This window comes from Maylandia zebra, linkage group LG12, assembly GCF_041146795.1.
Source record: "Maylandia zebra isolate NMK-2024a linkage group LG12, Mzebra_GT3a, whole genome shotgun sequence".
NCBI classification, from domain to species: domain Eukaryota; kingdom Metazoa; phylum Chordata; class Actinopteri; order Cichliformes; family Cichlidae; genus Maylandia; species Maylandia zebra.
In genome coordinates this window covers 22,799,436-22,817,843 of record NC_135178.1, presented here as the reverse complement: position 1 = coordinate 22,817,843, position 18,408 = coordinate 22,799,436, and the positions used below count along the sequence as shown (strand labels likewise).

Genomic DNA, 18,408 nt, shown 5'->3' with positions numbered 1-18,408 from the left:
CTCTCTAAGAGTCCATCCATTCTAATTTTAAATTTCCTTCATTGTCACCCCCCACCACCACCACTAACATGTATGCACGAACACACGCGCACACACACACACACACACACACACACACACATCTGTTGCCTATCACTCTCTTCCTTTCTCTATCACCAGGCTGTTTACCCTTAAAGCCAGCGGGTATTCCTGCCAAATCATCCCTGCTGAAATTTAATTAACAACTAACAGAAAGCCAGAGAGAGAGAGCGAGAGAGAGAGAGAGTCAGAGAGAGAGAGAGAAACACGCTGGGACATAATTCTTCATTAATTGTAATCGGAAATGGTCCCTCAACACAGAGTGACATGCATCCTAATGTTTTACTGATAAAATGTCACACTGTCTCTACACATAGGAACAAGTTTACTCCTCTCCTGTCCACACACACATGCGCAGTCATGCACAACCATTTTAGCTCACTGTTAACCAGTTAGCACTGCACACCCTCATCATGCACACTATGGTTTCAATGTTAATGTTCGGCCACAAATGAACACACCGTTAAAGAACACCCTGAAATATTTGCAAATGTAACCCTTTTCAAAAATGCTTTTCATATGGAGACCATAAAGTGCAGCTGACTATGATGAAAACAGACTGAGCGTTTGCTTAGTTTCTTTTAGAGTGTGTCATTCAAAGTTGTGGAAATGTATGAATACATGTTTGGCTGTAGGATCTACTCGCTTCACGTAGGCGAACTTTTACTGCGTTTGTGCAGGTCTGTGTTAAGAGATTTTAAATCAAGGTGTTTATGTCATTTCTTTCTACAAGAATAACCCGACCTAATGGCATCTTTGGACTGACACCTGATTAATACAAATTCCCTTCCTCTTCCTGGCTTTTCCAGTAAGCTTTTAACTCTGTGGACGTGTGCAGAGAGGAAGAAATGACAATACAGACAGCAGACAGTGAAATATAGCTCCATTTTAAAAGGAAGATAAACATGAGGGAGTGTCTGTTGTGGCTGGAGTCACATAGCTATGGGAAGACAGAGACATGGAGACTGGGATGAAGGGAGGAGGATGCTGATAAACAGGAAATATGATTGAACTGAATGTGCAGATATGAAGGTCGAGGGGGAAAAAGTGAAGAGCAGAATGAGAGTGACAGAGAGAGACTCTTTGATGGAGGAGAGCAGTGTCAGGTGTAAAGAGATTAATCCAAACCATCAGAGGAAGCAGAGAAATGAAACAAAATGATACTAGTGTCAAAGCTCTAAAGTGGATGGGACACACAACAATATTTCAATTGACAAATGGTCATATCTGTTGTTTTCTATCAGTCTCTCTGTGTATTTATCTCTCTATTGTATCAATCATTGGCTATAGTGATACTCTAGGACAACTTCTAGTGCTCTCTTTGAGAGAGCACAAGGTAGGCAGACCCTTGCTGTCAAGTTCCTACTTAACAGCAATTATCCGACTAGCCTGAGTAGCCTTCAGAATCGGTTTAAAGTGAGCATAGCAGGGATATTTTGAAGTAAGGTTGTATGTAGTCTGACTGAAACAGGATTTTGGAGCAACCAAGATAGATTTTTCCTCTTTATCCTGCCAAACAGACAGCTCTGTCTGGAGAGGAACTAAAGTTCTCTTCAAAGCCACCAGCCTTCTTTGACAAAATCTGTAGCTTTACATAGAAAAACTTTTTGTTTTGACATTGAGGGTGTGCTGATTGCCATCTATAAGGGTAATACAGTGAATATAAATAAGTACATCACATAAGTCAACTTGAAAGAGTTCCAGCTGACCCTGATTCTGTCTCCAACCATTGTAGTGTTTCTGTTTTGCTGTCATACCAATATTGATGGACCATTGAGGCAGCTGCACAGGCTAAATAATTTCACTGCATTTAAATACCACTTCAAGGTGGTTTATAAAGAAAATGATTGAACTTGCTGTACTGTCTTTATTGTAATACATTTTTTTCTTTAGAAAGACACCATTGCGTCGGAGAAGAAGAACAAAATTGCTTTTAAACTTGTGTTGGATGCATATAAATATATATAGATAGATATACTGTAAACATTCTGTATAGAGTTTCTGTATTTCCCCTCAGAATCAAATGTCAAACGCTCATTACCTGATCTGGCTGTCTTGATATTAACAGACTGGAAGCCTCCATTTAGTGCCGATGTGTCAATGATGTCAGAGTCAAAGTCGCGGTGCGTCTTGCGATAGACAAAGAGCGCCACGATGACGGAGATGACCAGGCACATAATCACTGCGATCACTATCCCCACATAGAGCGCCACATCATCTGTGCTCGGGGCAGCTGGAGGGGGACGAGAGAGAAGAAGACCATGTTAGACACGTACTGATGAATCAAGACCCATTCATACTTTAAATACCTTCTTAGGAGAAACTGTACATCAGAAATGTAAGTGGCTATAAACAACTTAGATAATACTTGTGGGGCAGTAGGGTGCTAACAGAGAATAAAATACTTTTATGAGTCTGTCATTCGTAATTTGTGTTTGACAGTTTCACTTTTACCTCATACTTCAATTCAGACTCAAAGGACAAGTACTATGGGTTTCATTTCAACTGAACCTTTCAAACAGCCCTCCAGCTCGTGTAATATAATAATTTGTCTACACAGACAAAGACACCTTTCATAAAAAAAAAAAGAAAATTACCAACTCTTGAAACTTAATAAGGCTGTTAATTATTTTACAGGGGGGTCCTAACAGCCATTTTCAGTTGTACTCTGGCTGGAACAATGGTTAAACTGTCATTCATGAGGCACATCTTGAAGCAGAAGACGGATCTAAATTTTTAACTGATGGTTGATGCAGATGGTAAAAGGTATGTGACACACTTAAGGATGAAGAGGAGAAGAAATGAGAAAAGGATGAAAGGAAACGAGATCGCTGGGGATGAAGATGAGGATGTAATTGGAAGGAAAGGCAATCTGTGGACAGAACACACATATGGAGAGTGCAAGTGAATAGAAATGAACTGAAAGGAGAGTAAGAGGTTGGCTGATAAAGTCAAAGGAGAGCGAAGAGAGAAGACAGTGAAATGGCGAGGAAAGGAAAGAAGCAGAGGAGAGGAGATAACAGCAAAGCAGGCAAAGGAAGTAGGAATGCACTTGAACTTCAAAGCAGCAAAACAAACAAGCCTACATATTTAATATGAAAGTGCCTGAGAAACTCTTAGTGTACTCTCACTGTTAAAGAACTGCTCATAATCATGTCCTGTGTAGCGGGTGGGAGGGGATTTGTCTGCAGCTATTAAGAAGACTGAAAAGTATAGGAATCCTGCTTTTAATCCACCCTTAAAGTTGAGAGGCAGATAACAGGCTTTTAGCTACAAACAGCCTGAGTCATTTGCTAAAGGATTTGCTGTTGTCGCATCAGAACAAGTTCATAAAGCACGAACTTGATTATGCATGAAAGAATGTGGCACACAAACATTCACGCTTACACATGCTAACACACGATGCACATATTCACAGAGGAGAGGTCATCTGTGACGCTGCTGGTTACTCACTTGCCACTTGAGGGAGCTATGAGCCACTTTTAGTGTCCCTCGAGAACCGAACACGAGGGTCAGGCTTTCCCCCTTTTTTAAAAGTTAAGTTCGAGAGAGATGTGAACAAGGTCTCTCTGGGCACTTTGTTCATTACAAAAAAATGATTCTGACCTTTTTGGCAAACACCACAATGTTGACCATCCCACTAGAAGCAGTGTAATGCTTTTGATCATTTTTAAAACAAAATATTTCACAACAGAACGTAGAGATGTTCACTTTGCCTTACATAACAGTAAACTGCATCATTAGGTGTGAGCCTATAGCGTGAATATGTCACTTGTAGCTATTTTTCCTTCTCCTGCCATTTATAGAGAACACAACGAATCAGTTAACAGAGACAACCTTCTGCAGATCAGTCAATATTGCCGTGGACTAAAGCATCGTTCCTGCCTCCACACGAACGGTCTCACTGACTGAATGCTGCTGTCTAGATCGACTTCGGAAAGACCGCGCCTCGTGTGTCACACAAGCCACACTGTGGCAGAGGGGAAAAAAATCATTCCTATAATTTGCGTTTACAACCTCCGATCTGTGTTTAACGACAAGATTTACAGCACTGTGGCTGTTTGCTATAGCTGCCAAATATCTGCTCTTCAGATTTAGCACAGACGCAGAGCACCACCTTTAAATCTTCAAAGTCTACCTCAAATAGGCTTTGTGACATGCAGTTACCAGTTTTCATTCTGATGTTGCCTGTCGAAAATTCCCCGATGCCCCAACTTCCTTGCTGTGTAAAGATGCCCTGTTATCAAGGTCCTTGCAATTGCCAAAGGGGAATAGAATTGGATAATCCTCTTAAGTACCAATTCCCTGATCTTAATTATGATCATCATCATCCCCATCTATTAAAAGAAACTTTATCTTGTGTCTACTTTAAGTTGAAGGTCTAGAACTTCACAGCACATGCAAAGTCAGAAAGCCTCAAGAAGCATCACTTCTCAGCTCACTTATCCCAGTCTCCTACAGTGGTTTGGGACACTTTAACTAGGCTATAGCCCTGTTCTCAAAATATAAATGTATGTTTGAGTGCATCTGTGTGTTTGTGTGTATGCACTGACTGTAACTTGTTTTATCTCAGTGGACTTAAAAGCCTTTCTTCACTCTCTATCAGTTTATATCCCGTCCCCTTTACATCTTTCGCTCCCTCAGTAACTCACACCTCTCTCTGACTCCCTCTGTTTCCATCTGTTTGATTTGTAGATGAATGAAACAACATGTCCCATTAGAGCTTCCACCTGCCTGAGTAACCTACATACAACTGCTTGATACCAAATGGTTTTTTTTTTATTCGTTCCCTTTTTTGTCCTAGATTTGTCTTTTTATTTCTACTTACACATAACCATCACAATATGACAAACTTGCACTTATAAATGGTGCTTAGTGAGACTCATACAAAGACGACCGTTTTTAAAGTAAATGAACAGAACTGATTCCAAAGTTGTCACTTATTTCATAGACTATTCAAAACCCCAGTGTGTCTTTTTTTTTTTTTTATGAAAAAAGACATTTAAAAGAGTGAAAATACACCTTTATCAAAAATGAGACCTTTTTAAAAATTTGAGCTAAGTAATAAAATACATATTGTGTCCCATGTTCTCTCCCAGTGACAATGACAATTTTAGAAATGTGAAAAAAAGCACTAATGCACAGTATCTTTTCTTGGGCACTCAAGTTGTCTAAGCTCTCTGTATGCATCTCTTTCTTTAGTCTTTCATTTTCATTGTGCTTTCACATAAAACACAAAGTGCTGCTTGGGCTGAAAACTGCCTTTTCTGTAATTCTGATGCTCTTTTGTTGTCTGACTAACTGCATAATAGGCCACACTTTTCTGACATGATTGTGACTAAAAAAAGGAACTGAACAGAGTGCAGTCTGACTAAGGACTGATAGATGCACACCGATATTCACTTTTATGGGTCACAGTGAATGGATAGACAGATACGCACAAACGGACATGTCTATTTCCTGCGCCTTTTCTCCCTTACCTGATACCCCCTCCCCTGCACCTGACAAGCAGTTTCATGTTCAACACAATCACCAGCACGGCTAGCTAAATTGGATTTAGATTAAAAATATGTACCTTTCAACAAAAAGACCTGAAATGACTTAAATAATGACTAAATCACCTGGGAAGGAAGACAAACATTTAAACACCTCATCTGTGATGTTCCGGCAAGTGCTACCTGACAGCCTCTCTATAGAAGACAGAATCTTCTAAAGGTCAGGAGACACACACATGCACACACTAATAATAATATATAGGCCACACACACGCACACACAACAGATATACATGCAAGTGGTTAAAGATTTGACAGTGGTGTGGGAATGCTTGGTTTGTACAAATTTAGGAGGCATTAGTGTGCTCATACAGTTGAATTGTGGAGACATAACTCCCATTTGGGGTCTAAAAGTGTCATTTTGCAAATGTATTTCCAATTGGTAATGCTTTGGTGGACCTCGGTATTTGATTCTGATGTTAGATTTTATTAAAGAATGGCACAAAATGTAAAATATTTTACTCTTATGTAGTTGTTTTGCACAATAGTTATACCTTAAATTGTACATGTTTGTTTTGTGCTCACAGTATGTGTGTAATGTCAAATGCGGCTTAGCTGCAAAGCCAAGGTGATTTTGCCAACGTTGCTTTTTTGTTTTGGGAGCAAGATTTGAGCGACTCATTGCATCATAGCTGCTGCAGCTGAACTGACTTTATCTCTGAGGATTTAGTGACATGTAGTGTGGAACCAAATGCATCAGCCAGTGTTGGCACTGTACACTACACGTGCTTACATGTGAACAAACCTGAAGACCCAGGAATTTGGAGCAATTATACACACACTCAGTTTTACATGCAGTCGATAACACACATGGGCTAGCGGAACGAAGCCCCGGTCCACCATCACTCAGCACGGATCACTGTCTATCAATTGGCCCAGCTTTTTGTCATTCTCGGAGTCTGTCCAATCTGCCACAGCGAGGATTTAAAGAAGGGGGAAACAAGGATAACTCAGATTAAGTCATCTCTATCTTTTCTGTGATCTGCATCCAAAGCAGAACTGTGGACAATCACTACTTGAAACTCATTCAACTGCCTTTTTGATCTTGCTTGGCACAAACATGCGGACACCAACACCAACTCCTGGCAGATGCATCTGTTCTAAGTAACTGTCAGGGGTGATTGAAAGGGGGGGTGAGAGAGAGTGAGCAGTCATTTCTAAATGTGTCTGTGCTTCAAGAATGGTTGGGGAAAAAAACTTAATGGTTAAAAGTGTCAAGAAATAAAATATGGAATCACTTGAAAGGCAATAAAGCCAGAAGGTGTAATTCTATGACTACAACAAAGTTTGCAAGGAAAGTCATTAGAGCTCATGCATTCTTTAACCCTGTAACACAGTGTAATTGCTGATATTTAATGAAGTGTAACTGAATGGGACATTATGACCTCTCTCAGTGTATCCTGGCCACAGTTATGAATAATAAAATACTACCAATCTCTCTTTTCACACGATGGCTAAATCACATTTTCACAAAACAAACAAGGTACAATACAAATGCATAATGAAGCCGTTCAAATTATAATAATTTTGCTGACATTTGCTTTTTGAGCTTTTCAGCCTCTATTTATGAACCACCCTGAGATAAGAGCTGATCAGCCATCAGCTGTCCTCCCTTGTGAAGCTGTCAACAGTGAATGCAATGCAACCATAAGGAATGACAAGGGATTTCATTGTGAAACCTATCATAGGTGTGACTGACGGATGTTGTTAAGGTAAATCTACTCTGTAAGTTATTAAACCATGGCTTCTTGGTATAGTGGTTTATGTATTCACCTAACAAGGAAAAAAGCCCAGGTTTCACCAAGGAGGAGTCTGAGATTCTTTTGGAGTTGCATCAGGAAGGGCGACCAGCGTAAAAATCAGCCAAATTAAACAGAGTAGAGCTACCTGTTGTGGTGACACCCTGTTAATAAGAGAGCAGAGAAAAGCAGCTTTATTGGGACTGGATTTCTAATCAGAGAAAAATGGCTGAGAAGGATGTTTTGAAAAGAGAAATGTCAGCACCTGTTCATAATTATTTAGTCTCTTATTTGGCTTGGATGCTATGGCAAGTTAAAATAACTATGAAGGGGAAACTAAAATGATAATAACCCAAAAAAAGAATAAAAAAGAAAACAAAAAAGAAATTACTCATATACTGTGGGCAATAGGACACATCAGTATCAGCACAACTATACTTATGAAATATAAACTGGATTAAAAAAAACTGTCAAAAATTAAATTAAATGATCAAGCCGCAACTGGAATGACCCATATGGAAAAGATATATATAAATCTTATAAAGTTTGTATCTGTCTTATGTGAAACTTGTATGAAAAGCATATAACAGTGAAAACAGATATAAGAGCCCATGAAAATTTATATAATGAAACTTGTATGTTTTGGATACTTACTAAAACAATGTATGAAAGTAATGAGAAAGTGGCTACTTTCATGAGTAAATCATGTAATCCTTATATGATTTACTCATGAAAGTGGCCACTTTCATGAGTAATCACATATAAGTTTTTACTATTTCTTTTCCATATGGGGATACTCGGGGAAAGCAGGATCAGTTTGGTGATTAGTGGCTCTCAATGAAGCCGTTCAAATTATAATAATTTTGCTTGTGCCTGCATTTTTGAATGAAACACTGTAGCAATCTGTTAAATGAGGTATGACTGTTTTGGTCTCATTTTTAGCTCTCTCCATGTCTTGATCCATCTAGGACTAGTCATCTAACAAAGCACCGTAGGATAAAACTGCTGCAGCAGAGCCTGAACGAGAGTCATTAGAACACATAAGAGAAACACATAGATCGCTTTGAAGATAAAACGAGAGCCCCTGCAATGAGAAGTAAAAAGCAGAGTAATAACAAGTGGCAGAGGTCCTTTTGCCTCTTGCACCTCTCAATTTCTGTCTCCTTCATTATCGTGTAGTAAATTCTGTTGTTCTATAAGTAATAGTAAGTGAGATGGAAAGAAAAGGGTGGCGGAAAATCAAAAACAGTGTGGAATAAAGAAGTAGGATAGCAAGTAAAACTGATTAATATATTTATTAAATCCTTTCATTCATTATTCATTCTTTTCATTACTCATTAAGAAGCACCCATACCTCTTGAAATAGTAATACCCTTGCCAGGTAATCTTGTGCCCTCCTGTAAATTATCACTAAAGGAGAAGGGGTCAATTCAGTAGAACTGATTGAAAATCTGAACTAGTTCGGGGTCCATAGCTGAAGCGCACTGAGCTCTATGAGAGCCAATAAGCTTGTAAACACAAAGTAAGTGTTCAGAACGAAGGCAAATTGCCTACTTTGGCAATGATTCAAAGCTGGCTGGCTACTCTCCAAACGGCAACCGCTGCAACAAACTCACAAATTGTGAGTCAAGTAAACTGATGCTGAATCGATTCACTGCTATAAGACAAAACAAAGGAAAGAATCGAGTTAATGAACGGAAACTGTCACTGTTATGGGGTAGACTTTGCAAGAGGTACCTCCTGCAATCGTGGAAGGCTGGTTATGTCTAACTAGATGTCCATTACAAGACAAATACAATGTAAAGCTACACAAAATAAAAGCATGACACCATGTTTCAACGCATAATTCCATAACCTTAAGTCTGTGGGTTAACTTTTTTGTATGATGTTGTATGTAGAATCTGTCCACTGTTTCTGGTTCAGTTCAAATGTACTGCAATGGCATCAAAACTCTGCCCATAGCTAGAACTGCTCATCCTTCGAGGATAGATTTTAATTATACATCAGTACAGTTTTGCAGCATTTGCTTGTAATTTAAAGGATGGAAACACACTGACATGCACACCCAGAAAGAAATGTAGAGGACACAACTGTAAGTTAAAACCTGTAAAGTAAAATCTGTATAGGGATCAGTATGCAACAAAACAAAGATACCACCACTATTTCCTTTGTCTAAGAGCAGGGTTACATTTCAGAACTGCTAATGCTGCTGTCTGTAGACTTTACTGTGCTTTCAGACTTCCTTGATAAGCACAGCAAGTTGATTGTACATCAAGGCAACAGATGTAAGACATCAGCAGAGCTCTTATCCGGTAATATAAAATGACATGAAACAATAAAAGAGAAAGCATGAGCCAAAGGTCAATGCTCAATCAAAGAAACACTGAGATGAGTAAGACAAAAGAAAAATGGATGGTGGTAAAACAGAAAACATTGACTTACATGGAATTCCCAATTCATTCTTTTCTTTGGACTCAGTGGACTTCTGAAACAATGAACCTTGGGATGGGAAAAAGAAAAGGGATGGTGGAATGATGGATGAAGGGAAAAGAAAAACAAAACAAAATAAGACCAACATCACAGGACACAGACCTTGAGCTAGACTTTTTTTTTGCTCTTTCTTTAAAATCGAGGTTGAATGAAAACATACAGACCACATTGAGACTTTCATTGTGCATCAGGATCTTCACACAAATCTGAGCAGTAAGACGAAATGTGGAAAGACTGCATCGGCTGTGAAAATCGGTGTACTCTGAGCTATGGTACATGTAAGTGGCCTAAAGACGGAACTGCTAGCTATCGTCAATCAAGAGAATTTTGTTCCCCTCTGTTGATGTTCCTCTTTGAATTTACTTTGAATTCGTAGATATTTGTGCTTATGGTGAATGCTATGGATTATAACAGGGTGACCAGCATTGCTTGCTGAATGGCAGCAGCACTTTTAGTCTGACATCTGTTTCAGCTCTGTTGCGACAAGAACAGATGTTTTACATATTACATTATATATAGGTTTTAATTTAATTTGCTCTTAACTTTTTTGTATTTTCTACTTTTTTAAGCTCCTTCTGTACATTTTTTTTAAACTTTCTGTGGCATTTTTTCTCGATAAGGTCTTCATTTTTATTTCATAAGAAGTTACACTGTTTCCCTGTGTCTGTCTCCTGCAACACAACAATTTTGAAACTTTTGGGATTAAAAAAATTAATCTTATCTTTCTTATCTTATCATGAAGAAGCCTGGATGCATTCAGTTACTGCTGTGTCATTCTGAGTGGTTCACTTAGTTGTGGCAGACAGAAGGTCTATGACACAGATAAACCACTCATGTACTGATGTATAATTGAAGCGCTGGTGTATAATTGATAAAGCCAACATAGCTACATGGTGTGCTTAAAAGGTTCTTGCCAGACCAGCTGATCGTGGAACACTGATTCAGCACTAAAAAGCGAGAAACATTGGCGAGGTTAAGTGGGGTGACAAGCACATATAAACAAACAGCAAGACAAATGACAGGCTTAATGTGGTGTTTTGCTTTAGCTGTACAGGTGGGCTGGGCTACATAGCCCAGGAATTTAGGTTTCATACTTGAATTTGCATGGGCGTAAGACAACAAGCAACTGGCTGCATTTGGTTGACTGCAACAAAATGTCACAATGATTAACATCTGAATCAGTGATTATAGTAGCAGCAGCACACTGTGATAAAAAATGTATCATACTTCAATTATAAAGCAATTGTTCAAACAAATAATAACAATGAAAATATGGTGGGTGTAAAATGAAGCTTAAAATGATTCAGAAAGACCCAACACGAGCACGATGGAGAGAAAAAACAGCACAGTGGATGAGGGCAAAGCTTTTAGACAAGGAGCGGCAAACAGCTAGCATGCTGGGTTAGAAACAATAAGACAATGTAGCCACAATAAGAAGGAACACAAAGGGGAAGAACAGGGCTCTCAATGGGGAGATGGGTTGTTTGATGCTGTGTTGTACTTGCTGACACTGCTCATCATTTTGTGTGATACAACCCACACCTGAGTGTTTTATCCAAACACTAGATTACATAACTGCCAGAGCCTCCGGGTACTTTTAAGTACAGTAGCATCTGCATTCATACACGTGTGTGTGCTCACAGAGCAGGCAGCGAGTAAAATATTATGCACTCAAGGATGGCACAGTGGAGGTCTGAGTGAATCCGTTCCAAGAATCCTGATCAATGTGTCAGAGAAATGTCAAACGGCCAGAACATATAAAACAACACAAACGGCTCCAAAACCCCTGAAAGACTCAAACACTCAGGCATGCATGCGTCTAACTTAGAGATAAAGAAAATGAAACAAACAAAAACAAAGAGAAGTCACTCCATGCTGCAAAGAAGTAAGGTCAAATGGATTTATGCCTCTCAGGGTTGAATAACTTTATAAAAAAAAAGAAAGCAAGAGATGGTAGACGCGACCGAGAAAGAGAAAAAGAGGGAGTGTAGAGTAAAGTATGGTTGAGCACCAAGTCAATTACAGACCACTATCTAAAATACTGCACCCCCAGCACAATCACTGAGAATAAATTATCAGACCTGAAAACCTCCGAGTTACAATTTAAAGTCTTTAAAGGCAGCAAATAAGAACTGCCCTGCCATACTAATGAACTGCTGCTTAAAGGCCACATTTTAAAAGAGCTGTCGTTCATAAACCAGCAGGAATCACTCCACGCCTTTCAAATATACCACAAATATAGTATCTGAAAAATGCTTTGCATACAGAATCTCCTTCTAATACACGTTCATGCATAGAAAACAGTAGAAACATTAGTGCTGGCATAAACCCATCTTTGAGCAGCCGTTTTAAAGACAGGAAATCAATTACAGGAAATGAACCTAAGCTTATACTTCCCTTGGTTTTATCCCATATTCTGGGGCCATACCTTATAGGCTGCAGGGAATCTCTTAGATGGATTGGAGTTGGGTATACAATGCACCATGGTGCAGCTAGAGTAAGATTTGTCAATACTATGCCTACTGCAAAGCTTTTTTTAGGGAATTATATCATATTATTCCATTGCTCATGGCATAGCCCATCTATTGAATCATCACTACTATTCCCTCCATTCTTGCTGTTGAAAGAAGATGCTCGCGCAAGTAACAACTCCAGCTGGAGGCTTTTGTGTTCAGTGATAAAGTACATATATTTTCCCTGAAAAGAATCAGAAATGCTTCAGTGAGAGTAAATTTAAGTACATTTAAAATGATCAAAACCTGCAATAAAAAGCTCACTTGTTTAAAAAACACTTTGATGATAAAATTCAGCAAGATGATGACATTATGTTAACATGAACATGCATAACATAACCAAGTGATTCAGGGAAAAAAAGAATAAAAGTTGAGGTATAATTTCTGTAAATACGGCACATCTGAACTGCTGTTTAGCAATCCAGATATGTGTTATCTCAGACTGTAAATGGACTGCTACTTGCTGAATATAGCACATTTCTCCACTAACTGAGCACTCAAGGCAGTTTTTACTACAAGTCACATTCACTCTGTGCTTTATTCCATGCTGCTTTAAAGTGCTTTTCTAACTATCGTGCACACAGTCACACTCTGACGGAGACATTAGGGCTCATTTTGGGTTCAGTACTCCAACCAAGGACGCTTTGAAATGTGGACTGAAGAAGCCAGGGATCGAACCATTGACTTTCTGATTGGTAGTCTATTTCCTGAACCGTAGCCAGCTGTAACAGTAGCCTAAGCCAATTACCCAGCAGTAAGCTACAAACAGATATTTTGTATGTTCATAACCCATACAGTCAGATTATAATCTACAGTTTAATTAAACCTTTTTTGCAACTCTTGTCTCGATCACAGTTAGATGTATCCTGGGACACCTATGGTACGCTGGGCTGAGACCATGCTTTGAACAGGTGAGGCTCTTTTCTCCTTAAAAAGAAAACAATTAATAAAAAAACTTGAAGGAAAAGTTCTGGTGTTCAAATGCACATGTCGCTGAGTGGCCCCATGACCTGCTGGTTTGGTCCAATATCATTGTCAATCTACAGTATTTATCATCAGGTTAATTCTAAAGTTTCTTAGAGTACTTCGTTTTTGTGAATCAACTCAAGACGAGCAGAATAATTCTCCCTATTTTTATCGATAAGCCACAAATAATTTTCACAGCTGAAAAAACTGAGAACTGAAATGTGAAAATGAGTCTGTATGTCTGCCTTTCCAGAACATTTATACACTGTCATGCCCCTCTCTCACTCTGTAGTATGTTACATGCATGTCTGCCAGTTACTCTGAGCACATGGAGTAAAAAACGCCATTCTAACAAATCAACAAACAAAATTGCCTCCATCTTGGAAAAAAGCTGCTGCTGCTTGTAAGATTATGACTCAGCCCACGTTTTTCATGTAATTTTAAGATTTGTGATTTATGATGTCAGAAGTGTTGGGGGGGAGGGGGGATTTCAATGATTGTTCCACATCATTATTTATCATTACTTTCCTTGTGAAGCAAGTGTTTTTGACTGAGGTAATGGACATGAAAGTGGTAAGTGGAAGGTTAATAAAGTCATTCAAAACCCTCTCATAAATCTCCACACAAAGGCAGAAAGTGGAGGGCTGAGAAGGAGCAAATCACTAGCTAGCAGACAAAGGTATAAAACTAGAGGGGCAGAGAGGAAAAGGCTTAAAATGTTGACATAAATGTAAGGAATAGGAGGATGAATGGTGAAATGAAGGAAGCGATGAAAGTAATGAAGAAAAAGGAAAAAGAATACTGATGAAGAGAAGCTGCCCAACTGCACAGGTAAGAAACAGTTTTTCCACATATGTTTAAACCAAATCAGGAATCAATTTTTTGAGGAGACTGCAGATAAAAAAATAAAAAAATAAAAAAAAAATAATAATTTGCCCATTATGTCATCTTTTTTAATCTCCAAATATTGGTGTTACTATGTGCCTTAAAAACAGTATACAGAGCAGGTATTTTGACTGGTTTAAATGAAGCCATTAATTGTCTTCCTAAGCTTCACTCACTCTGGCTTCTGTTCATGGGCAAAGGTTTTTGAACACATTGTCAACAACAAATGGCCTGGCTTATTAAAGGTCAGCTCTCCGTAAAATCAATTCGTCTCAAAAACAGACACTGTAAGACATTGGCTAGAATCGGCATACTCATTGCTCATTGCAAGATGTGATATGTGACAACAAGCATAGATCTCTCAGTGTTCTTCGAGAATCAATTTCATTAACTTAGCTTTGCACATATAATTTGCTAGTATACCTGATAAATTGCAGTTTATAGTTTCTACAATAAAGAGGCAGTTATGTTGAATATTGCAATTGTATTTCTATTCTTAATTTTACCTATAAAATATGGAACTATGATTTTTTTTTTTTTAATGGATGGATATGATTTTCAAAATGAACCCAGTAATGGTCACGTTACACTTCACTCACCAAGACTTCTGCCTTAGGCTAAAAATCTGACCATGTGTCAACATTCATTGGTCTGCCTAATTAGGGTCGATTCCTGCACATTCAATTGTTATTTGAACCAGACACTGCTAGACATTTGTTTATTTTGGCCTATTGATTGTTCATAGCTATATTTAATATATGATACACAATGCATTTAGAAGAGATATGTCAGTGCTTCTGAACCTTATTTATCCACTTACTTTGCATACAGAGTCCATCAGTGCAGTTTTGAGACTGGAGGACGAGACCCTCGCAGTCCTTTCCACCATTCTTGGGAGCTGGATTGTTGCACTCCCTCCTCCTCCACTGTGTACACTCTGTTCCACAGGCTGACCACTTGCTCCAATCTGTCCAGACACCATCCACTAGAGGGAACGGATGGGGACCACGGGAATGAGAGACGGAGAAAAAGAGGGTTTAGAAGGAGGAGACTGAAGATAACGGATTCAATTATTTCCTAAACACTGTAAAATGTGGCATGGGAGAGTACACACATAAAAAGACAGAAATTGAATGCAGAAGCTGAGCACAGGACAAAAAATTGCCCAAATGTATACAGATACAATATGCCAGGATGTATTATGGAAAGAAGTATTCTAAATGAAACAGTCTTGAATAGAACAGAATACCAGTGCACAGTGTGGTGCAGGGCAGTTTGTGTATAGCCTGTCCGTCACAAGGCAGTCCTCCATTGAGAGGGGCAGGGTTAGTGCAGCTCCTGGTTCTTTTCTGGAAACCTCTTCCACAACGGCTGTTACACGGAGACCACTCTGTCCATGTCGACCAGCCCCCATTCACTGCGGAAACAGAGATCAGTCCCTTAATGAATACAGTGTTTTATCCACTTCTTAACTATGTAACGCCCACCCTCTTGAAGATACCCTATTAGCAAGGGTTTCTGGGTATCTGTGGTCCACTCATCCATGTGTCCCAGAGCTTGGCGCTATTATATTGACCATGATTTGGAACGATAGGAATCTAAGGGCCTAGTCACACAGGCCTAGAGATTAGCTGGCAACCACTGGTTGCTAAGGTGGTGCAGCAACCTCGAGAAAATACACTCTCCAACCAGCTGGGGAATGCACATTTTCCTTAGTGACTGAAGATTTCTATAGCTTTCTATAGCTTAATACTGTATGCAGATACAGTCAATAAAATAAGTTGAACTCAATCTTTATGACTACTTGAATCAGTGAATATGTTGTAGATTGTCTGAGATAATAAAAAAAAATGATGATGATGATGCAATCCGTGATTTTAAAATGCCGTTTTATTGAACTGAAATAATTATCTTAGAGAAGGCTGAGTTGAAATTTAAGCAAAAGAGCTGGATTTTCCTGAACATCAAAACTACACAGACAATCTGCATCCCTTCAAGTAGCCTGCAGCTACTGCAGCATGATTTTCCACTGCTGTGCTTACATTCAGAAATATTCCCACTGAAGGGCACAGACTGACACAAATATGCAAACACATTAAGCTGTATAGCTGGCTAAACACATGTTAAATGACCAGTTATCATGGGGCTCGGAAATTGCTTAACCCGGTGTAGGGGAGAGAGAGAGAGAGAGGTGAACTGCTGCTGGATGAATCCTGCGGTTTGTTTTCCATGGTTTCTTTGAAACTCTTCACCTCCTTTGTCTCTTTCTTTTTGCCTCATGTCTTTCATTTGTGCTGCTGTAAAATGCATCTGCATCCTCCTGTAATTAGACCTAGCTGTTTCTTTGTTGTTTAGCATTATTGTTTCTGTGTTTCAAGAGAAAATGTGGCAGGACAGTGCAGACAAAGATAAGAGCAGACTAGACAGGCAGCAGGAGAGAAATCAGCTATAAAGTTAGAATGAGAGAGAGTTGGCATCTGGAGGGGTGGAGTGGGTAGAAATTCCACTGCTGCATCTCGACAGCTCTGTCTCAGCCCAGTGGACAGTGCCCACTCCTTGCCTAAGACCTAATTAGAAATGTATCATCAGAAAGTAACCAGTAAATTCACACACAGACACTTTTGTCATGCATTTCCTTCAGCTTTTAGGCTTTTTTCTTCCTCACTCAGTTGTTGTCTTCCGCTGTTCTCCCCTACCTCACCTTACCTCTCGCCCTTCTTTCTATAGTTGCTTCATTTTTTCCCCCCTCCTGTGTTTTTTCCACTACTGTTTCACCTTGTCAACAGTGTCAGCCAGGCCCTAGTGGAGCCGAGAAGATTGAACCACAGATTGAACAATCTATTTTTGTAAGGATACATCAGTGTCAAACCACTCCATCTCTTGCTGTCTGTATCGAACAGGCACACACGCTCAGTTATTTTGATTGAAACAGTCCTGCTGGTGAATGGAGTCAGTGTTATATTTTGAGAGAGACACTGCGTGTGTGTGTGTGTGTGTGTGTGTGTGTGTGTGTGTGTGTGTGTGTGAGTGAGAGAGCGAGAGAGAGAGAGAGAGTGTTGGGGGGGGGGGAGAGGGGGAGAAAAATTAAGTTGTATGAGGCATGGGCCTCCACCAAACAAACTCTTTCCTCTCAGCTTCTAGACAAAGCAACACTAGAAGAGAACCAGAAGTTTAGCTAGCTATTTAAAGATGTTTTTTGTTGTTGATTTTCACAGCTATTATTATGCCATATGCTGCTTTATCTATGCAGAGCTGGGAATCTTGGCAGAAAGTGGGAACATGTGGAAAGCCCACATGTTCTAATTTAGAACTAAAGGCAGGATTGGAGGGCTTTAATTGGGTGAGGTCAAGGGTGAGGTGAGAATATCAAGACAATCGCGAAGAGGAAGTGTTGGCACGGCAGTAGAGCTAATTTCACATGGCAGATGGGGGCTGGCTTCGCTGATCAGAGACTCGATATAACTGAAGAAAGCATTAAAAAAGGTGTCATATCATTATATTTCTAACATCAGAAATGAAAAAGTTTAGAGCACACATTAAAAATATGTATAAGCCAAATCCTATTGTTACAGCTTTTGTAGCCACACACACACACACACACCTACACACACAGAAAGACATACCGACAAACTTACCATAAACAATAACGGTGGCTGTAGTGCTTCGTCTTTTGGCCACTATATTCTTGGCCACACACGTGTAGTTGGCTGTGTCAGAGAGACGCGCCTGCTTGATGATCAGGTTGTGGTCAATAGTGATATAGAAGTTTCTGTCCTCCGCCGGGTCGATTACCTCTTCATTCTTTAACCACTCCACCTAGGGGACATTCAGAGGGTAAATGGAGGTGAGGACAATGTCTTTTCTACACCAATGATAGGCAAAGAGACGTTTTACAGAGGACTAGTTTATTACTGCCATGAAGTGAAACAATTTAAATTTGACAAGATATCTAGTAAGTTATAGCGACGCCTTTTTTGCAACACATACTCCCTGTAGAGGAAATTATAATATTAGGTTCAAATTTTCTTTTCATAACTGATCCAGAGGATAAAATAAGAATACAAATATTAAAGCTTTCTTGGGTTTAATCTTGTTTTTAGAAACTTTTAGGAGTGATGTAGGACTTAGAAAGCGTGCTGCTGTTATCTTTTTTGATGGTTCAATGAGGAAAAGCTTTGAGAAC

At 39.3% G+C, this 18,408-nt stretch overlaps 1 protein-coding gene across 2 annotated transcripts in view; it reads right to left on the bottom strand.

Annotated features, from left to right (window-relative positions):
• unc5ca (unc-5 netrin receptor Ca) overlaps nucleotides 1-18,408 on the bottom strand; it is a 189,927-nt gene that overhangs the window by 21,016 nt on the left and 150,503 nt on the right. Inside the window, exons 5-9 of one of the 2 annotated variants that reach the window (XM_076890908.1) lie at nucleotides 17,861-18,041; nucleotides 15,475-15,642; nucleotides 15,046-15,210; nucleotides 9,814-9,870; nucleotides 2,120-2,311 (exon numbers count right to left, since the gene is read on the bottom strand). In XM_076890908.1, coding sequence (XP_076747023.1) covers nucleotides 2,120-2,311; nucleotides 9,814-9,870; nucleotides 15,046-15,210; nucleotides 15,475-15,642; nucleotides 17,861-18,041 — 763 coding nt within the window. The remainder of the gene's footprint in view (nucleotides 1-2,119; nucleotides 2,312-9,813; nucleotides 9,871-15,045; nucleotides 15,211-15,474; nucleotides 15,643-17,860; nucleotides 18,042-18,408) is intronic. The other variant, XM_076890909.1, reaches the window with a different exon arrangement.